The sequence below is a fragment of the Lagopus leucura genome, unplaced genomic scaffold (genome assembly GCF_019238085.1).
Source record: "Lagopus leucura isolate 7727_CA_CO unplaced genomic scaffold, USGS_WTPT01 Super-Scaffold_100026, whole genome shotgun sequence".
Lineage (NCBI taxonomy): Eukaryota > Metazoa > Chordata > Aves > Galliformes > Phasianidae > Lagopus > Lagopus leucura.
Genome location: NW_024962277.1, coordinates 8,199,232 through 8,224,032, shown reverse-complemented (window position 1 = coordinate 8,224,032; position 24,801 = coordinate 8,199,232). Strand labels below are relative to the sequence as shown.

At 44.7% G+C, this 24,801-nt stretch overlaps 2 protein-coding genes across 3 annotated transcripts in view; one reads left to right on the top strand and one right to left on the bottom strand.

Annotated features, from left to right (window-relative positions):
- Positions 1-24,654, top strand: IPPK (inositol-pentakisphosphate 2-kinase). Its single transcript, XM_042880088.1, has 13 exons — positions 1-128; positions 10,751-10,798; positions 12,820-12,915; positions 13,479-13,545; positions 14,089-14,210; positions 14,606-14,695; positions 15,299-15,357; positions 15,700-15,772; positions 16,790-17,069; positions 17,678-17,828; positions 19,665-19,767; positions 20,268-20,347; positions 21,353-24,654. The coding sequence occupies exons 1-13, from the start codon at positions 48-50 to the stop codon at positions 21,576-21,578; spliced, it is 1,476 nt and encodes a 491-aa protein (XP_042736022.1). The 5' UTR covers positions 1-47; the 3' UTR covers positions 21,579-24,654.
- The window catches only part of LOC122184844 (centromere protein P), a 119,168-nt gene continuing 118,815 nt past the window's right edge, over positions 24,449-24,801 (bottom strand). For both annotated transcript variants that reach the window (XM_042880094.1, XM_042880093.1), the window contains exon 9: positions 24,449-24,801. In XM_042880094.1, coding sequence (XP_042736028.1) covers positions 24,680-24,801 — 122 coding nt within the window. In that variant the 3' untranslated portion in view covers positions 24,449-24,679.

Genomic DNA, 24,801 nt, shown 5'->3' with positions numbered 1-24,801 from the left:
GCGACAGGCACCGTCCCCGCAGGGCGCGGCGGGGACCCGGGCCGGGCATGGAAGCGGAGAAGATGGACGAGAACGAGTGGAAGTACCACGGGGAAGGCAACCAGAGCCTCGTCGTCTCCCACTGCCAGGTGAGGCGGGTAACGGCCGGCGCCGAGGGGGCGCCCCTCCCCCCGCCGGGCCCCGCGTGAGGGGGCGTCGCCTCGGGCCGGGGGGGGGGGGGGGGGGGGGGCCCCCCCCCCCCCGGGGGGCCCCGGGGGGGGGGGGGGGCCGCGGGGGGGGGGGGGGGGGGGGGGGCGGAGAGCCGCTCCGCCGCGGCGTCCGCCGCCGCTCCGTGAGAGCAAAGCCGGTACTGAGCCGAACCGCGGCTTCCGCGCCTTTGTAGAGCGGCGGCGTTCGGTACACGGCAGAAGCGGCCGCGGGCTCCTCGCAGGTGTCCGGATCTGCTGTGCGCCGGGAGCGCGAGCCAGGTGTGAGCCGTGCTGCGCTGCGGGAAAATGCTGGAAGCTCGTGGCCTTCTGGGCTCCGAACGGCGCTGCCGCGGCCCTGCTCCCCTCCAGCCGCACGTGAAATGTCATTAGACGCTCACGCTTCCCGCGAGAACGTCGTGCTTGATTTTGTTTCCTGCCTAAATTTGGGCTTCGCTAAAAGCAGCTAAAAAATACAGGCGGCGAACAATAAGAGTCGGCCGGCCGTGCAGCGCGGTGGGAAGCCGGCACTTCTCCTTTCGGCCGCAGCCTGGAACTTGGGGACGCGTGAGGAAGACAGCTGTGAGTGTTGGTGCCCGGCTCTGACCCAGCAGAGCTCGGCTCTCGCAGCCTCGCGTCTGCTGGCGGTGAGCTGCTGTCAAACCGCAGCACTGAGGTAGCCTTTGGACACGGGTCGCTGCTTCGTGCCTCTCGCAAACAGGACGTGCTTGCATCAAGGGCTTGTCGGCTGGCGTCATCAAGGGAGTGATTTTGTTTTACTCCTCTTGCCCCGTTCAGTTCGTGACTTTTGTCTTAAAGGCAAGTGGGAGGGGCAGGGATTGGGTTGTGGAGAGGAGATGAGGCTGGGAGGTGAGATGGAGAGCAGGGTGGAAGTGTTTGTGTGCTTGTTGGTTCCGTGTTCTCCCTACTCAAGCACAGTTGTATTCTGGAATGTGGGAAAGAAAGAAAGCAGTCCGTGCCTGTCTGCGTCTGAACCTCTGAGTTCTTCTGGAACACCAACAGAAGCAAACTAAAACATCCCTTGTCCTTGTGGAGAAAAGGGCTCGAGCTTCTTTGCCCTTTGTGAATCCGGGGAGCTTTGCTTCAGCTTTGGCACTGTGCTGCCCCACTGCTGGAGGTGCTCAGGGCGGGTTGGATGGGGCCCTGGCAGCCTGAGCTGGTGCCTGATTTAGTGGGTGACAACCTTGCCTGCAGCAGTGGAGCTGGGACTGGGTAATCTATCAGGTCCCTCCCAGCCCAACCACTGTGTGATTCTATGAGCTCCTGCCTTCTGGACCATTCTTGGAAGCCCCCAGTGTTCCAGGTGGGGGAGAAGGCAGCCTGGATACATGCTGTCATTGCAGGTTGCATGGAGTGCAGGTGAAGGCTAAGAATGAGGCGTGCTTCAGTTCATGGTGCTCTGCTGTCTTTAAGCCTTTCTTTGTTTCTGTGGCTCTTCCCATCCCCTGCATCTTTAAGACATGAATGTAACGCACTGTTAATCCAAAGTTATTGCAGTGGCAAAATTAAAAACTTGATCATGGAAGAGTCCCATGGCCAACAAACAGCTCTGCCAGCAAGGAGCTGATAAGCCCAAGATTCAAGCAACCAATGAATGGCTTCTTGCAGTGCCTTCGGATGGTGAGTTATAGATGAAGCCTGTCAGCCCCACTGGTGTTCTATGGAACATTGAAAATGCTGCAAACTGTTGTGTGTTGGTTTTTTTTTTTTTTTTTTTGGTAAAGTAGTTCTGATGAATGTGAAATCATATATTAAGTATACAGTGTAACAGAGCACAATTCTCTGGTAATAAAGCTTTTCCTCTTGGTTTTTAATACAGCTATGATTAACTTAATCCAAACTGAAAATGAGTCGTGGTCAGAAAGCTCTTGTGTTGTGTTTGTCGCCTGATGAAAAGTTTCTGTTAGAAAGTGGACCATTCTTCTACATCATCCATTTCAGTGGGAAACAGCTGGCAGCTCTGCTGGTTTCTGAAGTTAGTGCTTGATGTATCAAGCGCAGAGTTGAGATGGATCTCCCTGCAGTACACAGAAACTGAAAGTGTATTCATTTAGTATCTGCGTGATTGTCGTCCACGCGTTGCAGTGTTGAGTATTTGATTGAATCACAATACCCTCCTCAAATAACTTAACTTGCCACACTTGCCCATACAGGGGATCCTCTGCTGACTTCTTGTAGCCGCTGTCTCATGGATGTGTGAAGTGCTGTGCTACAAATCCAGCTTGACAAAACCAAACTGACCAAACAAAAAGGCACTGTTGCATGCAGCCAGGCAGTTAGAAAGGATGCTCCTTGTTGTCTGTGCTCTATGGCAGTGTTGGTTCCTCTGCATCAAACCTGGCCTCTGGGTTTAAAGAGGTGGCCGCACGCTGTTCCTTACCTCCCCGTTCTACTCTTGAGCAGTGGAGAGGGACCTGAGGAGCTGCCACAGAGGTTATTGTCCTGTGAGCTGCTTGTTGGCTCTTTCTGAGGTGGAGATATCTGGTGTTTCAGAAGTGAGCTGGAAATGCTCTTTGCAGTTCTGCATCACAATCAGTTGTGTGCCCTCTCAGGGACACTAACTCTTCATTTCGTAAGGACTTCAGGAAATTGTTGTTTCTAGAGTAGCATAAGCAACTCTATAAATAATGGCTTCCTTTGAACACTGAAACTGCTTGGAAGCCCCTTTTTTGAGGTAAAGCACTGTGGAACATCACAGGAACTCCTGTGCCTCACTGCGGATGATTTTATGGCAATCTAACGCTTCCTTTTAAAATACACTCGGGCATTAAGTTTGTAGTTCAGGGTGACTACGTGGAGGTGCTACAAGAGAAGGATTTTTCCCAGTGTGTTTTTGATTCAGTAAGATAGTCTGGAGGATCCTGGGTGTGTGTTGGCAAAAGGTTGTGTATCTTCAGGTGCTTTGATCGTTAGTGCCCATCTCCTGGTCCTGGAGTGCTGGCAGCTCTAGCAGACAGCTCTGGGCTTTGATAAGGGTTTGTTAGTAAGCACGTAAGCTATCTGCACAGCATATCTGAGCTTATGAAATAGACAGGGGAGATGGCAGATGGAGAAGGTAAATGAAGCAGGGCTGAGGAGGCTGAGGAAGGGAGTCAGTTCAGATAACCAAACCTGCAGAAGGTTCCTGTAGTTGGTGTTTGTCAGAGCTGAATGATATCCGGCTCTTCTTTCAGATCTTTAAATTATGTTTTTCTATTTGAAGCCTTCAAGGTGTACGGCTAAGGGTGAAGTATCAATATTGCACTGCTGTCAGTGCTTCTGTCACAGCTCTCCTTCCCACCCCCTGCTTGGCTTCACAGCTGTCCTGCGCTTAGGTGCCGGTCTTTGGTGCCTGTCGCAGTGCAGCTACCTCTGCTAGCAGCTGCATTACAATGCCTGCACAGTATGTGCAGGAAGACCCTGCATGTGGGAGATTGATTTGGTTTTGCTCCCCATAAAGTAAGATTCATTCTGTGTCTGAGGCAGTGCTTTGCATCAGAGCTGTGTAGCTGTTCCTAGAGCTGCTTCTTGGGTACAAAGTGGTTTTCCTGATTTGTCGTCGTTTGGTTGGTTTTGTTTGGTTTGTGTTAAAGTATAATCAGAAGTCCTTTACTGGAATATTTTGTTGTAATCAACTTACTTGGAGACAGCCATTAACAAAAGTGTGTGTTTAGACACAGAGGTGTTGGGCTGAAAGAGTGAAAACTACAGGCAGAATCAGCAGCTAGCTGCAGCTCTCCTATTTGCTCCTCTGGCAGAGAGAAGAGATGCTGATCCTTAATGGCCATCTCATTGAGTGAATCACCAGAGCTATGTAATGTAATGTAGGGAGGAGCTTTGCATCTGGCTCTGTCAGATTTTCTGAGGAAAGCAGAACTTTCATGTCAGTGAGTTGGAACAAGATTCCAGTGTGAAATTCCAGCAATAAAACTGGTTGACTAAACGTGATATCCTGCTTTGATTTTAATTTCCTACTTGTAATTACTTTTATCTCATGTATTTGTTGAAAGCGAGTAGAGGAGCTCCTGCTGGAGTCTGCTGAAGCAAGCAGCTCTGTGAAAGCCAGCAGGAGAGCCACGGATGTGATCAAGGTGTGGCGCCAGTGGAGAAGAAAGGAAGAGATGCGAGCCGTGCTGTAAACAGCAATTAAGTTTTCGGGAATAGGAGGCAGTGACTAGCTGAACTGGAATTCAGGATCCAGTGCCGAACTGTAGCCTCTGTGAAACCATACATTTCCTTGTGTTAACTTCGGTTAGCTAATGTTTAAATAGACATCAGTAATCACTGCAAAAAAGGCAGATGTTTTTGTACTTGTTTGATTCCTTGGCTACATAGGTGTGCCGCTGTGGCTGTCAATAGTGTAGGTTATTGGACCTGCTCTACTGGAGTGCAGCCTACAGAGTGCATGAATCCAAAGTTGGAAGCGCTCCCAATTCTGGGGGTTACCTGCAAAGCTTTTTATTTTTTTTTTTTAATCCTAAAGCAGCCACCTGAGTCAGTGTCTGCACAGAATTTTGATGTCGTGTTCCAGTTTTTCTTTGACTTCCCCAGGTTTCTGTGCTGACGGGATGCTTTGAGCACAGTGCAGGTCAGTGGTAGTTTTCCTGAAGCAAAAGGGAAGGTGACGCCAGGTAGGAGAATGAAGAGATGAGGAAGAACATGATGTCTGCAAAGTCTGCAGCCTTCTCTTACAGTGTGAGCACATCAGGTTCTGTAGGTGCAGGTGTGAAAACGTAGCGTGTTTGTGGAGTGAGATGGGGGACAGAAGCAGTGGCAGACTCAGGTCTGCTGCTGTACAGCAGTGTGGCAGTGACAGCTGTGCTGTGGCAGCAGCAGCCCCACTCATCACTGTATCTCAGATGGTGTTTTTCAGAGGTACCTTCAGACTTTGCTAAGAATAATCAAGAGTGGTGGAGCGGGGTTGTCCTCTAATGCCATTCTTTGGAAGATCACACTTTGGTTTGTGTGTGCAGTGGCAGTGCATTTCATCAGACTGCTCTTTATCTTTTCTTTGATAAAGAAGAAGCTGCTTTGAGGGCAGCAGCTGTAGGCAGGACACGCAGTGACTGCTTGCTGTGGGGGTGACGGAGGTGCCCCGACCGGTGGGTAGGAGCGCTCAGTAACCACCTGTGGTGTTTTCAGCTTCAGCTCTGTCCTCCCCTCCAGCCTGTCCGTGTGATGTTTCCTTTGTGCCAGCGTATGATTTTGGAGATGCTCAGTAACCACATTCACACCTTGTGGGTCCGCTCAGGAAGGAGCTGAGACGCTGTGTGTGATTGAAGGGTTGCTCAAGGCTTGTTTAGACTTCTTGTAGCTGAGTTACAGAGGTGTCGGGGTGTTTGGAATTAACTTGGTTCAACTCTGCATTTCATCACTACTTCATTTTAATCTGAGTGTTTTGACTTTCTGTTTCTTCTCCCTGCAATTGTTGTCCTGAAGCACCTCATCTCCCCAGCACGCCAGAAGCGGGCTGGGCAGCTGCCTGCAGCCATCTGCACTGGGACCTGTTGGTGGTACATGGAGGAGATGCTGAGGAGCTTGAGGAAGGAAGCTCAGTGTGCGTATTCACATTGCTGCTTGTGGAACTCACCCGTTTTCACAGAGGACTGAGATATTTGATACACTGTCAAATGCTGGGGGAAGCTTTCTGTTTGTTTGGGGCAGTCAGGTGTCAGGGATGTTAGTGCCTTAGAGAGCAGCTGGGCTCCTGGAGAGCTCATGCTACTTGCTCCCAGTGTGAGTTTCCAGTGGGCAGATCACTTGATAGCACTTCAGGTGATGAGGTGCTGTAGCTGAAGGGCAAACGTTTCCCTCTCCCTCATGGCTAGCACCAATCCACAGAATTCTTGAGGAATTGGTGATTTGGTGCTTCTCTGTAGTGGGAATGTGGATCGTATCCAAAAGGAAAGGAAGGAATATTGAGTACCTGAAGCCTGGTGCAACTTGTGAGCTCTGTGCTGCAGGCAGCACGTATTGCGGCCGGTTTGCTTCCAAATAATGGCTTAAAATACTGAGTGGTCAACCAAGTGCTATGCCAGAGATTCTGTATTGATATACAGCAATCACGGGGTTGTTCTTAAAGAGCTCCTGTGCCAAATAGAACAGTATTGTTCGGTTTTTAAATGCTGAAATGCTTCCTTGCGCTTTGTGTAAGCAATTGCTAAACTTCCTCCATGCTGGCAGGAAACGGAGCTTTCCTCACTTTGTTCTGTGTGAGCTTATCCACATTCTTACGCAGAACGAAACTGGGTTGGGAAACGTAACGTTTTGTACAATATTACCACGTGTTCTGCATTCCAGAGCTGGGAATTGCCCAGTGTTGAGTTGGCGTTCATCTCCCATGGCTCCCATTGCCCAGCATGTTGGCACCTTGGGTGAGGAGCCCTTGATGGCGTCGTCTGTGGAGCAGCACAAAGGCGGGCACTGATGGGAGCCCAGGCAGCACAGAGACACGATTGTACCGAGTTCTGTTAGTTCTCAGAGGGAGAAATTGCCTCCGTGCAGCTTTGTTCTGACACCTCTCTGTCCATCCGCAGCGGGTCTCTGAACAACCAATGTTTTCTGTGCCTCAAACTAGAGTTAGAAGCCTAGGGGTTGTGGGATGCAGACTTGGAATAGAAGATATCAGGATGGTGTATTTTGTTGGTGAATACTGCGTGCAGTTCAAATGTTCTGCAGAAGCAGCTTAATGTGAGCAAAACAGGTCTGCAGTTCATATTTAATGCCATTGAAAGTGTCGTTAATTAGTAGCGACACTTTAGTGTTACACATTAGTAGTTACTGGATATCAGTAACTTCAAATGGGGCTTGAATGGTGATTCTGTGTAACTTAACCCCAGGCCCTGTGCTGCAGTGCAGGTAAATGCACTTGTAGTGATGGCTGTTCCCTTTGCAAACCCGCTGTGACTGAGTTGTGTTGGGTAAATGGGGGGGAGCTGTGCTGGGTGGCTCTTGGGGCACAGGAAAAGATTCTGAATTGAAGAGCCAGATGTTCCTGTATTGAGAGGTGCAGTGACCTTCTCAGGAGCAACTTTGTGTCTTCATCTCCTTAAGGAGTGGAGGGCAGCCGTGCACGAAATTGATTGCAGCAAGTGATGTAGTATTAATTATAGGAAAAGGTCTGTTACCAGTCTTTGAGCTCAGCTTCCCTGCGTGTTTTACAACTGGAAGCTCATTGTTTTAAAGCTGTCTGTACAAAAATCAAGTGTTCTGTTGTGTGCCTTTTTAAAATAACGGTGCTGAGCACGGACTGTAGCAGGGAGGTCGGTGCTCAGTGATGTGCAGTGCTGGTGGGCTCCAGGGGCACAGCGAGGGAGGCTGGCTGGCCTGGCACTTCCAGAGGGCTTCACTGTCTATCAGAAGATCTTGCCTACGTGAACGCAAGCTGGTGATCAATGAGATAAGACTCTTCTCCAGATATCAACATTCTGCCTCTGCACAAAAGCACTCAGTGTGTGCTGTTCGGAGCAACGGTGGCAACAAAAGAACAAATGCTGTGAATCTGCTTGTTTGGAAAGACAGGAGCTGAAGGGACGTTTCCCAGGCGCTGTGTTTGGACAGGCTAACTTCACATTCCCATAAAGAACCTTGTTAGAACACCACATGAGCTGAGCTGGGCAAGCAGAAGGAAAGTGCACATCTTTTTTTTTTTGGCTTTATGTGTATTTTCCTGTTTCTTGCACTGGCACCAGCTCTGCCTCAGATCTTGTTCATAATGTGGAGATTGAAAGTTGAAACCACCTCCTTGGAGTGAAGCATCTTTTCAGAAGCGTGCAGTGTGGGGACGGCAGGTTTGTCACAGAGGTGCACAACTTGTGGGAGCTCCCTGAGCCGGCCTGAGCAGGAGTCTGGTCTTACCAGAGTGGACTTCAGAGAGATTTCTGAGAAACTCTAGTTTCTCAGTATCAGTCTGTAAAGAGAGAAATGTGTTTATCCTGGTTTTGTAATGCAGCTGCCTAATCCAAAGTACCTAGGTTCACACCAGTCCTTCTTTGCTATTTTGGCTCGCCCAGCAGGGGGTGTGCAGTGTTTGGATTTCTGGAAGTAGCGTTAAGATAGTGGCTGTAGTCATTCGTTTGCAGAAGAAGCAGAAACCCATATTCTTCTGGGATCCATTAAGACTTGTGTGTATCTGTGAATCCAAGAATTTCTTCAGGCCCATTTTGCAGCCCCTCCTATAGGGTATTGTGTGTTTATTGGCAAGCACGCTTTCAGGTGGGATGTGAAACAAACAATGTTGTCTGGCAGGGTGCTGAAGGACTATTTGCCCTTAAGCTCTTAGTCCTAGAGCTGGGTTCTCACACCACTGTGGCCCATTATGGTGCTCTTGTACAGCGTGGCCTCGGGGCTGCCTCTGCAGGCACAGCTTTCTGTGTCCATGCTGCTACTGCTTGTTCTGAGTTTTCTATCACGACTGGACACGTCTTTTTGTTGCAGTCAGGTTAAGCAGTGTTGAGGGCTTACAGGAGTGCATAAAGGGAATGAAATGCATGGAGCCATAGGCTGATCTGACCATCAGAGTGCTAAGAAGTAGTGACAAGCTCCTAAGAAATCTGTTCTCTTCTGCGTTTGGCCATTCATTTGCATGCAGAAAAGCACGTTGGCTTTGATGTTCAGTGTGTAAATATAAATCTAAAGCATTGAAGATAACAGACAAAAAGCCTCATGGCAACAGCCGCCCACGGTGTTTCCAAGAATCGGCCGACTCCATCAGTCATGCAATATAATAAGAGGTGCAGAGTGGTGCTTTCAGTGGTGATGGTTCTCACCCAGCTGTTGGTGTCTCCTGGGCTACCCTCAGCACTGCCCTGCTGTGTGGGTGACCTTGCTGTAAGGGGCATGCACAAAGGATGGGTTTAGAGGGCAATTTCTGAAAATCTACCCAACAAGAAGATGATTAGTATTTTGAGATCTGGATCTGCTACTCAGGTGGCTGACAGCCTTACTAAAGGGCAGTGCAGGACGAAGTCGATGGCAGCTGGTTAAATTTGATCTGTGTTTTATTGGAACTCTGCACTGCTTCCTTTGACGTCTGCACCCAGCCTTCAGAAGAGCAATGTGTTCTTTTGCCATAAGCGATGCCCCAGTGTGCATCTTCACAAAAGATTTCTTAAGGAACAGGTGCTGTGCTGTTACAGAAGCTGAGATTTCCCTGAGCGGTGGCTGGAGGAAGTTCCTTGGTTGGGAACTGATGAATAAAGCAGTGCCTACCGCACCCTCGAAATACTCCAGGATCAAGTGACTGAATTGATTAAGAAGTGATGATCAGATCTCCCTATTACTGATCCACGTGTTCATTAATATTTAAAGCAGGAGACCAAACCAGGCAGTCCCGTCAAGCCATTGTGCACCGAGTGCTTGGTGCTGCTGAGCTGAGCTGCCAGCGTGGGCCAGAAGGGCAGAAAGCCATGCAGCAGCCCTGTGGGCACAGCAGCAGGTCCAGCTGATGGGCAGGGGTCTCAGTCATCGTCTCTGTTGGTGTGACAGCAGTTGAGCTGTTTGGATCTTGCAGCGCGAGGTCAATCAGAATGCAGAATACCTTCACCTGAGAGTGTTTTCCAACCTGGTCATTTGCTGGGGAAGAAGCTTAGATCCTAGGAACCCAAAGTGTAATTTGGACTTCTAGTCTGCATTGCTGTTGCTGGGTGATTTGTGTGTTACTACACCACCCCTGTTGGTGTGTGGAGAGGTGCAAACGGAGCACTGAAATTCAGATAACAGCTGTCACTCTTTACCTACTGTGGTGCCCAACTGGTTTTATCCATGTCTTGCTTGAACAGGCATCAGTGCATCCCTGCAAGGAAATACTGGCAGGTCAGATGGTGACACAGCCTCACCTGAGGGGCAGCTCTGTGTGACCCAGCCTGGGAGGGTCTCTGCCTCCTTGAGACTATGTCGAAATTTGCTTTTCAGACAGTAAGTGGCAGTAGTTATTTAGTATAAATTTACCAAGACTTTGCTGAAAGAAAGATACTTCAGGTGACTTGTTTAGTGGAATAGTCTTAAGGAAAAAGGCACTTAGTACATCTCTAAATATTTTCATCTGGACCCTTAAGAACAAAAGCTGAGGGAGTTGAAGTGGCATCTATTTGCTTTTTGGAAGTCTGGAAGTGGCAGTGGTGGTATCTCTCCATAGAGCTGTGGAGTTGCTGCCAGCTGCTTGGGATCCCCTTGACGTCAGCACAGCGTTACAAAAAGTCCCCAGCAGGGCTTGTTTAAGTGAGTTGCACAGCGTCTGCCAAAGACAGCTGGAGTACTGATGATAATATGGAGCGGACAGAACAGACTGGGTGTCAGAGGCAGCTGCCCTGGTGCCAGTGGGGCATGGAGTGGTGCCAGGGTAAGGCAGCCGGGAGAGGAGAAGGAAGATGTGGGAACAGAAGGTCATGCTCTTGATTTTCAAGCTGAGTGAAGTAACCAGTTAAAATACCTATTTATTTTGCTTTTCTTTGTATTATTTTTTGTAATTCCTTAAATGAACCATTGTGCTGTTGAGATGAAATTTACTTTGAGATTGTGGCGTGCTTAAGTACTAACAAATCTTATTGTTTCTCATCTCTCCTCAGCGCTGTGTGGTGCTGCGGTTTCTGAAGTCCCCCCCCAACCAGAACAAGGTAAGATTTAAGGAGTGCTGGTGATAAAAGTCTGCAGGTAAGCTGAAAAAAACCTGTCGGAGGAGAAATAGGAAACCCACAGAAGAACTGTGACTGATGGGAGCAAGAATAAGGGGTGCTTTGAAACGTGCCTGTGCCTCGGGAGCTTTGGCAGAAGGGGGAAATCTGAGATGATGTGATGTAACCAAGGGGATGTGAGTGCTGTACCACAGCCTTTGTGTGGGGCGGACTGGAAGGCTGCAGCACACGGAGAAGAGGTTGGGATTTCTGTGAGGGGGGTTGTGGTGGTGGAGGAAGCATTAGTGTTGCATATCAACATATATGAGCACAGTGATGCTGAGGAAAAGCAGGTTGCAGTGTTGTTAGGTGGGACGGAAGAGGAGCAGCACAGGGCTGGATGGTGGTGCAGGGTTGCTGCTGCCTGCAGGGATGGCAGCTGAAAAGCCTCTGTACTCTGGACAAGGGTAGGAAATACTGAAAGAAAGGACTTCCCTGTCTTATCTGCTGCAAACAGATCGTGGTGGGAAGCAGCTGGCTGCTTCCTGGGGCTGTGGCTCTTCTGCTTGAGAAGGAACTGAAAAGACTTATCTTAGCTTTGCTTTAAAAGGAATAAAAGCCAATTGGGAGACAAAGGTGGTGGGTAGGAATGAAGTGTCAGCACTGCGCTCCCAGGGAAAAAAAGGAAAGCAGAGGAGGCAGGGGGTTCAACTGCTGCCATTTGCTTCTCTGTGAGAGACAGAGAATGGCTTCAGCTCTGTGCTCTGTCCCTCCAGGAGAAGTATAAAAAGTGATATGGCTGTATTGAGAGTGAGGGGTTGTTTTAGGGGGAAAAAATAAAATAAAAGGAAGCAAGCAAAGTCAGTGTATAGGGAGAGTTTTGTGGGCTTTTGCATTAAATCAGAAAGATAAATGCGGAGTTTTCAGTTTAACGGGACAAAGAGAAGCTCTTGAAAGCAGAGGAGACACATGAATGCAGTGATACAAGCTATCTGCTTTCTGCTATTCTTTCACATGAAAGTGGCTGAAGGAAGCTGCTTCTAGTAGTGAGATTTAAATGTATCTGCCCTGCAAAAACCACGGGAAGCAAGGTATTTCCTAGTAAGAGATGTACTGAAATGCAGATGTGCATCTCGCTCTTCTGCTTCCCTCCTCTGGGAGAAGTCTGTAAAAAAGTGTACAGACTGCTTTGCCTTTATACTGCTTGTTTGTGGGTCAGCACTGAGGGACTCCAGTGGTGTTAACACAAATTGTGATGTTAATTTCACACTTAGCTGCTTTAACAAAAAGTCCTGATAACAAATAATGTAACTGCGGGTTACATTTCTTCCTATCAGAACTTGTGGAACGAAAATAATAATAAAATGAATGGAAATAATTAACAGAAAAAGGTGGTTGGTGGTGCTGTGCGTGCCAGCAAAGCAGGTGGGAGCAGCCTATGAGCACCAGTGAGCTTCCCCTTACTGCTACTCTTTCAGTTTGGAAAATGAATCCTGCTAAAGGGAGCATGTTAAACTTGGAATGCAGTCTCAGTAGACCTGTGTTTCAGTAATGAAATAATCTTTCTTACTGGTGCAGTTTATGTACGTTTGTTAGGTAGTGCTTCCTGGTGGCATAAAGAAAGCTGCCTGTCGTAATGGTATTATGGAATAGAAGCTCCAGGTGCAGTGTTCTGTAGCATGCAGACTCTCCTGCGTGTGAGTGTTGGTGTGAGGGCATCTGCTTTACACACAGCTCTTGGAGCTGCTGAAGAACAACGGAGCTTGAGCAATGCCCCTCTTCCACTTTTTTTTTCCCATTATTTCTGTCCTTTTTTCCTCAGAAACTTAAGACAAAAAGTCATTTTTTCTGTTTCCATGATCACCCCAGCATCTCAAACTGCTGTGAGGAAACGGCAGTCGTGTGTCCATTTCATTCCAGCACTCACTGGGCATTGCTTTGCTAGATGGACAGCGAGTGTATGTATGTACAGAGCAGTGGTGACCATCATTTCATAAGTTAATTAGTGCATTTCTTTCTTCCAGACTTCAGAGGAAATACTACACCATCTGCAAAACATTGTAGACTTTGGAAAACACGTTATGAAGCAGTTCTTTGGGGAGAATTACGTTCACCATGGGGTAAGTGTTTCCTTCTTCAAATAAATGGGTGCTGCATTGTAAACTTGGAAGTCCTAGGGAACGCCAAATGCCATTTGAAAACAACAGACAGGGTTTGCAGGTGCTCCTGAGCAAGCTGCACACACAAGAATGAAGAGCACCCTCCCCAGTGCTGATGAGCTGACGGGATTGTGCTCTGTGGCTTGATCTGTTTCAAGCTGCTAATGAGAAAAGTAATCATTTCTTTGCTCTATGTAAGGTGAGAGCTGACAGAGATTTTGAGACTGCTTTTGCAAAACAAGGGGGGAAATGTGGCTTGTGCAAATTGTGTAGGTTGCTGTGCAGTCAGCTCTTCCTTGCCATGCACTGTTGTTCATGGTGGGTTTTAGACTGTGTGTGAATTCAGGTACAGCTCTTCATGCAGGTTAATGTGAGGTGAGAAGCAGCTCCTTATATGGGTCAGTCTGGTGGTTGTGACACACTGACCTTTGGTATTCCATTCTAGGACTCCCATTTAGGCTGTAATCTTTGTGTTGAAATCCATATGTTTACCTCTTTTTTTTTTCCTTTTTTTTTTTAATTAGGAAATTATTCAACTGCCTTTAGACTTCGTAAGACAGCTCTGTTTGAAGGTTCAGCCGGAGAGGCCAGGTAAATGCTGGCGACAGCACTGAAAGGGGGTCTTTCAAGCTGTGGCACCTCGTGCCCTATTAGGAAGTGTAAAAAAGTATCATTCCTTAGGACACAAGGAAACTGCTTTCAGTCTCCAAACAGTGACAAATTGAGATCATTTTACTGCATGCTGTTTTAGCAAGAAAACATGTTGTATCTTTGAATGCAGTTATAAATATCTACCTGTTCTTGGCCAGTTGAATGCACTCCTTTGCTGTTTCAGGCCTTTCACCATTTTTTAGGGTGAGGGAGAAGCTGGCCATCCAAAGCAGGTCTTTAAGTACTTAAAAAGTACTTAATGCCTGTAAAGTTTTGAGAAAACAGAAGATGTGTGTTGCTAGCAGGAAGGGCAGATTTAAGCAAGCGCATGATCAACTAAATCCTGCTAAACTTTGTCCTGCCTTTCCACGTTTGTTCTTTTTTTCTTCCCCCAGCTGGTGAACAACTCAACTGCGGAGTGAAAATAAACAGCCACACATTTAATTTTCTTGTGTTGTCTCTTCTTGCTCCCCCTCTCTGCAGAGTCTCGCTGTGACAAAGACATGGACACACTTAGTGGTTATGCAATGTGCCTTCCTAATCTTACCAGGCTGCAGACCTATCGCTTTGTGGAACCCCGGCCAATCCTCTGCATAGAGATTAAGGTATCAAATAGGAGAAAATGCTTCTGTTTTCTTCCCCTCTGCATTCTTTAAGCTCATATTGACCCAAGCAGTTTCAGAGAAGTGCAGCAATGGGGGTATGGCAGAGCTCAGGCCCGTAGGATGAGGTACCTCCCAAATTCCTGACCTTTCAAAGCTTAGGAAATTCCTGGGTATTAGAAGGTGTCTTTTGTGAGCAACAGCAGTTCTGTGTCCTTAATTCCTAAATGAGGACTTCAGGAATGGTGTACAGGGACGCAAACAAAGCTGTTAAGTATCAGATGTTGACTGATGGATTTTTTTCGTGTGTCCCTACGCTTGAAAGATTTGCATGCTGTGTGCCTTCTATAAAAATAAATACATTTGTATCTGTGATCTGTTTTTTGTTTTCCTTTTAGCCAAAATGTGGCTTCATTCCTTTCTCCAGCCATGTTTCACAGGAGATAAAGCACAAGGTGTGTCGTTACTGTATGCATCAGCATCTCAAGGTAATTTCTTTTGGTTGTCATCCTGCTTTCCTTTGACTATACTGTTTTTCTTATTCACAGTTGCAGTCTTGTTATCATGCTGAAACTTGCATATTGTTGCTTAAGTCTCTGATATGACTAAAGGTAGTGGGTGTATATGCATCTGAGTTGCTGGGTGTGAATGTGTTTAGTGAGAGATGGAAGAAGTTCTGTGGGAAGCTGGAAGCAAACAAACAGTCTCTGAGGACTATTAAAGCTGTTGATGAGGTAAACTCCTGTGTCAAATCTCCTTTCTAACACAACTCAGCAAATACATGCATGTAAATGGCATGTCACACAAGGAACCTATTTGACCAGTGCCCTTTGTATGCCTGAAAGGATGTAACTGTGCCATATTGAAATGTAACGTGAACTTTCTTCCTGCTTTCCATTTGTGAATGCACTTGGTGTGATTTGAGCTCAACATGAAGATGAAGACCCTTAGCAGACATGAGTTGTAACTCCGTAGGGGTTTAAATGTCATGGGACCTCTGAATGCAGCACGTTAGTGCCACGCACCCGACTTAAAACCACTGACAACAGTTACTCCCAAACATGACTGACAGTGGTGTTGGTTTTCAACAGGTAGCAAATGGGAAGTGGAAGCGACCAAGCAAATACTGCCCCGTGGATCTCTTCTCAGGGTAAGGACACGCGTGACTCCGTGGTGCTTTTGCCAGAACAGCCTGGTGTAGGTTTGTTTCTCAGATGACTTTTACTGTCCCTGTAGTATTAAGGATAATTAATGCCTGCTTGCCTGACTCATACAGTGGATGTCTGAGGTGCTTTACACCTCTTCACGCTCCTTCCAGGAATCAGCGTTGCTTATTAATGAAGCAGTATCTTCTGCTACATAACATGAGACCTCAGAAGTGTTCATTTACTCAGATCAGAGGTTCTAATTTCCAGAAGTCACTTAATCTCTGTGGTGAATTTAGGATGAGTAAAGGTGGTGGCAAAACATTCTTGGATTCTTTCTTTCCCAGAAATAAACAAAGAATGCACTTTGCTTTGAAGAGCTTATTGCAGGAGGCACAGAACAACTTGAAAATATTTAAGGTAAACAGTCTGATTTGTCTGCTTGATTGGTTTTTCTTTTTAATGTTTAATTTTTTTATGCCTTGGCTTTTAAACAAATTGATTTCAGCACTTGGACAGTCAAGATCCTGCTTCAAAGTGCCTAATAGGCACTGTGTCAGTGTTGGACTGTGAAGTGGAAGAAAATGGGAAAATTCTTAGTTAGATTTCAAGTTAGGGCAGGTAAGTAATAATTTCTCAGAACTAATTAGTGAATGAATCAGCAAGAAGCAACTGATAGAGACTTTCAAATGATTTAAAACTGTACATTCTTCAAGAGAGGAAGAAAATGAAGAACTTTGCATGTTGCTACAAATGTTTTTGGAATAATATAATAACATTACAACATGAAGACCAGTGTGCAACACACCTCACTGAAAAAGTAAGAAGTCACTTTTTTCTATGTGGAAATAATGTAATGGAAATAATATAAAGCAGAAACTGATGGATTATGCAGATTTTCAGATTAATTCTAAATACTTAAAATTATTTTCAGTTCATTCCAGTATTAAACCAATTATGTCAATTACTTGAACTTGAATTGTCCCGGTGGTTCCATCCAGGTACAGGTAAACTGTCTTGCTTTTTCTGCCCCACGTTATTCTAGCCTTCCATTTCCCAGTGTGCCTTTCAAAGGAGTTTGTTTGATGTGGCACTTTTTCACTGCTGACATTATTCAGAAAGGACAGGTAGGGACATCAGCTACAGATCAGTTTTGTTGTTGGAATTACTTACAGTGGATTTGGTGGAGTAAAGCAGTGTGTGAGTTACATGTTGTGTTTTTTGATAGTCCTAATTCAAAAGTCGTTACCTGGATATCTATTAAACAAATTGGGTAAATTTGGAAGAGATTGGAATGTATTTGCATGCAGACTGTTAGATTAATTGACTCTTTTCTCACCACGTGTCATTTTAAACTACTCAATGTGGTATTTGGGATAACTGCATACAAGTAACTGGATTTCATGAAGTGCCGACATCTATCTCGTTCTTTTGCAGAATGGGGAACTAATTTATGGCTGTAAGGACGACCAGGAGTGCTCCTCTGACTGGAATGAACTCGCTCGTCATTTAAAACCTTTCTTTTTTCCTTCCAATGGGTTGGTCAGTGGCCCACACTGCACAAGGACAATTGTTAAAGAACTGATCCAGGTGATAACTCTGACGCTACTAAGTAGCACTGATGCCTGCAGGGCAGGTGATATGAAGACAGTTCCTGTCTCCCAAGGAAGAAGCTACTGTGAAGCAAGTGCTTTTAATAAGGAGCTGGTAAGAAATGGTAAGAAAGAATTCCTTGAGCACTGTTATCACACAGGGATGTGGATCTTTGCTTCTCGTTTGCTCTTTACTGGTGTGAGAACTGAAACGGTAGAATTCTAGCAATTCAAACAACAACAGCAAACAACCAAGTTCTGAGCTGCACTGCTGTTAGGTCATTGTTTCTAGTATGACCTTGTAGGGAGCACTTCTACCACCTCCATCTATGCAGGGGGATGAAAAATAGTTCAGAAGGCAGTAGAGGATAAATTGAACACCAGTGTGAGCTGACAACACTGACAGATTATTTGAAGTGAGTGGGGCTACGCTGCGTGTAATGAAGTCCGGTTGCTTTTTGTTGATTAGCTACATAGCGTTTGGTTCTTGCCTTCCCCTACCCTTTCTGACAGCCCTAGCCAGCTAGGCTATAGTTTGTTTTCTTTCCTACTCCACTCCTGGTAAAGAGAAGGTGTGAATAGTGGAGGTGTTTGAAAATCAAAGTGTTCTTTTTTCCTTTGATTGATCTGAAGCATATTTGGATTTGCTTTGTGAACAAGCACTTGCCGTGGCAAAGTGAAGCAATACAAAGACATTCGTGGCTGCCTTTTTTGAAAACACCTTTTCTTCTAGGTAAACATAAATTGGAAAGCTCTGGCTTACCGAGGGGTTGCCTCCTTTATAAAACTCTTCAGGCTCAGATGCTTGACATGCTGGATATTGAAGGACTCTACCCTTTGTACAACAGAGTTGAGCAGTACTTAGAGGAATTTCCTGAGGAGAGGTAAGACTTGATGCCATTTCAGTTCTGATCAAGTGGTTTTGCAGACAAGTCTGGTTCTGTGCAGACACAGCTATTTGTTAACTTATTGCTGTGTGCAACCTCCCTTAACAGCACTGTGTATTCTGAATTTCTAATTTGAAGTCTGAAATGATGGGATTTATTGCTTCAGGTTTTGATGTTAGTCAGTTTGACGTGAATTTTAAAGTACTAATTAAAGGAAGCTCACAGTAAAATATGAAAGAAAATACTGTTCCTTGGAGGGAGGATACAGTCAATAGATGGTAGCTTTCCCCTGCCTTCAGAAGCTGCAGAACAATGTCTGCAGTAATAATGATATTTTTACAGTCATTCTCAAGTCTATATTAGTCTACTTCCTACCAGCACTTCAAAACCCTTGATTTGATGTTCAGCTGCAGCCCAAACTGTCCTGCAGGTTCTCACAGAACAGGTGAATGGATAACAGTTTATTATCTGTCCATCTGCTCTTGACCAGCCTGCTCTTTGTATGTAGGTTGCTCTGAAAGTAATGCCTCCCATCTATTCCCCTGGAAGCTACAGCAAAGAGAATGAGTGCAGTGATGCTGTTGGACAGAACAGATTCTCAGCTACAAGATGCTCTTTCGGCATTACAGCGTTAGCTTTCATTTTTGTCAGCAGTGATCAACAGCCTGCATGCCCTGCTAGTATAAACAAGCACCTGTGGAGGTGACCCTCTATTGCTGAAATACATCACCCACTGCCTCCCTCTGCTCACATCACTGCTTGGTCTCCACAACTGTTCAGCAAGTGTCAGAGAATGTCAGTAGGTGCCTTTTTGACACGTGGAGGAATTCAATGACACACCTTTGCTTCTTAGGCGCTTCCATGTCAGATGCCATTCTGTCAGACTGCCCCTCTGCTGCCATCTGCTGCATGGCAATACAGCGTAAAGGAGTATTAATGAGAAGCTTCAACCTCTACTGCCATCCCACCAACAGAATCAAATAGGAGGCATTACTTTTGGAGCAGTTCAAGATGCTGCATTCATGCTGAAATAAAGCTTGTTAGTGGACATAATGGCTGTAAAAAGACTTAACTGGATGCTCCCTGCATTCTTGAGTAACTGCCTGTACTTCTGCCCGTGCTCACACGAGGGCACTCTGGCTTCACTTGCAAGACATGGCAGCTTGTGCTCCTTCAGCTCTTCTGGCCTCCTTTGTTGCAGCTGAAGCCTTATCTTCTGGAGGGCAATGAATTGGCCTCAAGTTCTGCTTAAATCATTCACTGTGTGGCTTACCTGGATATCTATACATTAGGCAAGTTACTTTAAAATGTATTTCATCTGTGTGGTGTTTTTATGCTGCAAACCCCATTTTTAGGGGTTCAGATTTTCAGGGGTTCTGCTATTTAACGTGGGAAGGAAGGTTGCCAAAGGAACCATCCCAGTGCTGGTGCCTCCAGTGCCTGCACGTGTTGTGAAGCTGGGGCAGAACAGGTCCTTATCAGAAAAGATCATACCCTGATATTAGCATGGCTTTCCGGGAGCTTCTGAGCAAGCAGTTTAGAACAAGCAGTTCTCAACTTTGGAACTTTCTGCTGAGAAATACTGTTCTTGTGACATACAGGTAGCAGCAGATTAAAAACAAAACAAAAAAACCCCTAGCACTACAACCTAAATGGATGCACATCTTAAGACAAGTGAGCGTGGTGGGGATGGCCACAGCATTAGCTCAGTGTTAACCTGTTCCATCCTTTGTGCTTTTCGTGGTGTGTTCTAATCTGAACATCGGGGCTGTTGATCTTACTGGCAGTAAATCATCTTGGCTGTTTGTAAATCTTCTTTCAACATTTATTTAGAAGTACATTACAGATAGATGGACCTTACAACGAAGCCTTTTATGAGAAGCTGCTAGATCTTTCAACAGAAGACGATGGGACGATAGCATTTGCATTAACAAAGGTACTTTTCCTGGTGTTGTTAGTCTGACAAGTGTCATAAACACCTAACTGAAATCAGGGCATAGTGTGCTAGCATCACTGTTGTCTTGTTAGAGGTTTGCACAGGAAAAGAGTAATTCTGCCAGTGTGCAAGGCTGTACGTTTATATAGCAGAAGTACTTGAAGCCAAACATTTTTTAGCATCTGTTGTTAGAGGGGGGTGTGGGGGGGAAGTAGAGCTAGTTATTTCCTTCCTAGGCTGAGGAGGCATTTACATGACCAGGTACTTCTTTGGCCTTCAGTAACAGAATCTGTAGGAAATGAAGGTGATTCTTACACAGGTTGCTGTAATACCACCTACTTTTCTGCTAAACATCTGCTGTAGAGATCATTTCTAGCTCTTAAAACAACTTACTACAATACTGTGTACACTTATAAAGCCTTTTATAAGGAGCTGTATGCTTGATATCTAGACAAATACAAATCCTAATGGAGAATTGAAGGTATTTCTTTATTGTGTAGGTGCAACAGTACAGAATTGCAATGACTGCTAAAGACTGCTCCATCATGATTGCCCTTTCACCTTGTCTACAAGATGAGTGGTAAGAACAACTCCAATCCATTATGAATGGGAAGCACAGTTCAGTCGATTCATGTAACTTTAGCAGTTGATTTTTTGGGGAGGGGTGCCTCCACTGTTTGGCTGTGGGCATATTAATAAGTTGGAGTTCCAATTTAAGACAGGAGTAGAAGCAATCTGTGAAGAATTTTATGTTGATAAAATGGGTCAAGTTTTCATATTTACTCCCTTTTTGATTGTTCACAGTGTAGAACTCTAGCTAGAATTCTAGTTTTGACTAGTTAGAATTTTTCTGCCATGGTGTCCCTATATGAAAAACTTCTTTTTCAAGATGAGTTGCCCAGAACTGCTTAATTAGAAAGCACAAGTCTGTGTTAAGCATATCAGTGGGAAACAGGGCAATAATTGAGAGGGAACATTTTGCATGGTAAGGCAGGGGGCTTTGCCACAGCATTGCTTTCTGTGATTGTGCCAGCACCAAGTTTGCTCTTACACAGGGCAGTTTGCTTTTCCAAAGCTTTAGAGAATATAGCCTCCTGCATTTGTGCTGCAGTTCCTGAATAAAACACTCAGCAGGGAGATGGCATGTGCAGTGGCTGCCTTATTAGTAAATTCTCTGTCCTTCAGTGTACGTGGGCAGCAGTTCTGATTCTAAATTGTATTACCTTGAACTTAAGAGGGAGTTGCAGTAATTGCTCCTGCTAGTTAGTAAGGGTTCTGGTTTGTATGCAACATCACTTAGAGATGGATTATATTTACTAGCTATAAAGGCAGCAATTGTGAGTAATGTCTTAACTTGTGCTGTGTAGAAACCAAAAGGAAAATGTGTCTAAGAAGTACCAACAAATCTCCCTTAGAATTCTTAAGCTGGAGCTGCAGTTTCTAAATGCCACGCTGAATGAAGTTTATTTGCCTTGGCTTTCATGGAATGCATAAAGGAAACGAGAGTCACTTTTGCAAGGGAGATACATGAATGAAAAATACTGATTTCAGTGACTCAGATGTGCAATATGGTTTTGTTTTCCAGCTCTGAGCAAAGACCTGTGGTACTTGCATCCAAAACAAGATTCACCTTTTCTGTTTCTGTCCTGGACCTCGATCTTAAACCGTACGAAAGCATTCCTCATCAGTACAAACTGGATGGCAAGATAGTAAACTATTATTTGAAGCATGTACAGGCCAAAGATGACCCAGTTATGTCCAGTCTCTTCAAGGAGAATGAAGACTGCACGTTAGTTCTCCACAAAGTGTAACTCTTAAGGTTACTTTTCTTAGAACACATTAGAAAGTGAGAGATCAATGGAATACAATTATGATTTTTTTCTATTGTGTTCAGTGCATTTTTCAGCTGTGAATGTTTTTGCTTTAAGAAATGACTTCTAATTGGTATGCCTTTAAAAAGACATGGGGTAGCACTAGAACATGCATTGGCTGTGTAACCTTACTGAATGTACTTAACAGGACAGAACAGATAACGTGCCAAACCTTGCAACTAGAGGACAGATCAATTTAATACAAAAAGTCCACTTCCTTAGAATTGAGATAGCACAGAAGTAAAGGTTTCCTGAAATATTGCACTAACATTGAAAACCTAATTACTAACAAGAGAATTGCCTTGAAGCTTGTGCTTTTAAGTCCCACTCCTACCTTCTAGAAGGGAAAGGAATGCTCTAACAAAACCTAATAGAAATCTTTAGCATTAAATCCACTGAAAATAGAACTGCAGTGGCTTTCAAGTGTTACTGATGTATGGGACTGACCACCTTATTGCAAACACTCAAGTACTAATGCATGAGGCTCAGAAAACCTGACAGCCTCCAGAAATTTTGCAATCACTTTCTGTCTACCTAAAGCTTCTGAAACTAAGTGAAGAGGGTTAAAGGTAAGCATATCTGAATGTTGTGTGATAGCTGAACTCGTCTGACATACTTTTATTTTCTATGTTATGTGCTGCTATTGAAGGTGAAGCCACAGCTCACTCTTTCCTAATATAAACTGAGTGACAGAAATAACGTATTCTACATCTTCCATATTACTTTGGGTCTTTCAGATCATGTCAGATGTTGGCATTATCTCAGACATCCCACGTACTGCATAGCATGAGCAGCTGCTTTCAAGGCTCATTCTTTTAAGTGACAGAAAAGAGGTGACAGTCTCTGATTTTCTTTTCTGAAGCTTAGGAGGTCACTTTCTCATGATGAGTACTACAGCTAAGTTTATATCACTACTTCAGCAGTTTACTGATGGCTTTGCTTTGTAAACATGGGTACACACAGCTGGAAGCCTGTGTGATTTTTGCAGAAGTCCATTTGCAAAGAAGATCCCGATTCAGAGACTGAAGATAAACTCAAAATTGGGGTAGTGTGATAAAATCCACAGCCACTTTTCCCCCAGGAGTGGGGATTACAAACCCTAAATTGCAGAGAGGTGCTACTGAAGCTACAGTGAGCTGCTGTTATCTGTGATTAATGCCTGCTTACTGGTAATGGTCAAGAATAACGTAGGCTAATATTTAAACATATTTACATTGAGATCTCTGTGATGTTTGAACTGTTTTGTTACCTGAAATTCAAAAAGCAGAATCAAACACTGCTGTAAAGTTGCCTCAACTCAAGAAGAAAGAGGAAATGCAAAATACCCCCACACGTATAGCAGTAGGGCACCATGTTGCAATCTCTTGTGTTCCACTTCCCGTTGACAGTCTGCCTTTGTGCAGCGGGGTCATGGGCTGTTCTCACTCCACTGCGATACTGAGTGTAAGGAGCTGGTAGTTAACAGGAGGAGTAACTGCTGCTTTTGTAAGAAAGCCAGGGAAAAAAGAGGTCCGTTTTTAAAAACAAGAGAATCTGCAACTGTTAGAGAAGTTGAGGAAGAATTATCCACAGCTGAAAAGGTTTTTTTATGCTGTAACTTCAAAAGACATTTCATATGCAAATAGAAGTGTACGTGTTGATAAAAGTTTCATTGCCATGCAAGAAGAAACTAAAGATGAAATAAAGATTGCACAAAACTAGCTAAGCCAGTAACATGTCAGTGGATAGAGTAGCAATGAATTTTGCCTGTCTACTGGGTTTCAAACTTGAAATTAGTCTGCCTTATATCTACCAAGATATTTCATTGAGCTGCTGTCCATCCAAATGTAATCTCTGGCATTGTTCTGCTGTAGATTCTGACACAAACTAGTTTCTCCCAATCTTCCAGAACAGTAGGAGACTGTTGCAATATTAAAACTACTGTTGCTTTGAAATTAGTAGGTTTAATGATTGGTTTCCCCAGCTGTTTTGCTATTGCTGTATAATGCTTTGTCATAACTCAAGTGCAGAGCAGGCAGTTGTACTGCTTATGCATGCTTACAGCAGCTATGGACTTGAAAAGGAAGGCCTCCTAATATTATTTGGGAGTCCACATCATTCTCATCTTTGGCCCTTGATTCCAGGAACAACTTACTCTGCCCAAAAACTAGGTGACTTCAGATTGCACACCTTGGTTTGAACAGCTCTGTTGAGTGACAGCTACAGCAGGGCAGGAACTCCTGAAAAATGCTGACAGCTCACAGATGAGGTAATGGTACATGGAGTAGAAGTGAAAGATGACAAAACGTCTGTCAAATGTTTGGTTTCTTCAGGGAGGAAGGTGTGAAACGTGGTGCTTTTATATTATATTATCTACTCAAATTCCCCCCAGAAGTGAGAGGATTACCTCCCGTTCACAGCAAGCAGTACTCAACTCACCCATGGGCTTTTACAAAAGCAGAACGGGCCTTTCTGCTTTAATTTAATGCCATCTCCACCCAACACCGCTACGGAAAAGAGTTAGTTCATACTGTGGCATTAAGCATAACATTTCTTCAAAATCTTCAAGTTATTTGCCTCCTTCCAGCCTAATTTAATAAGAAAGCTACTCAACTCTTTGTTCTAGGAGTCTCTTGCTGTTCTCTAGTCATTTTAAAATCACTGTACTTTTACAGAGCTGTGAAATGGAACTTCCACTTTTTATGGACTTGATTTTGACAGTGCATGATCTTTTAACACTTTCCAGGCATCTAGAAAATGTTAAAAAGATAAACCACTCTGGTACATTAATGATTCAAAAAAGATAAATTTATAATGAAATCACTCTGTACATGTAACTATTTTATTTGGCATTTTTGTATTTAAATGGCTGTATTTATTTTCATGTCATGACAATTTATATATAACGTGCCATAATTGTACAGATAGCATGTTTTATGAGTATGGTTTCTAAATGGAGAATAACTTAATGTTTATATTCAATAAAATTATAGACTGCGTAACACAATACCTTAATTAAAACTACTTTTGAAATTGCTACCTGTTGTACATGATGCTGGTATTCATTTTTCCAAGCTGAATGCTTGAATCAGATTCTCAATAGCAGTTTCAATCCCAAACAGAAGCAGCATGCTTCGGAAGCAGGTGGGTGCATTGTCAATAGCTGCTTTCTTCTGCTCACCAA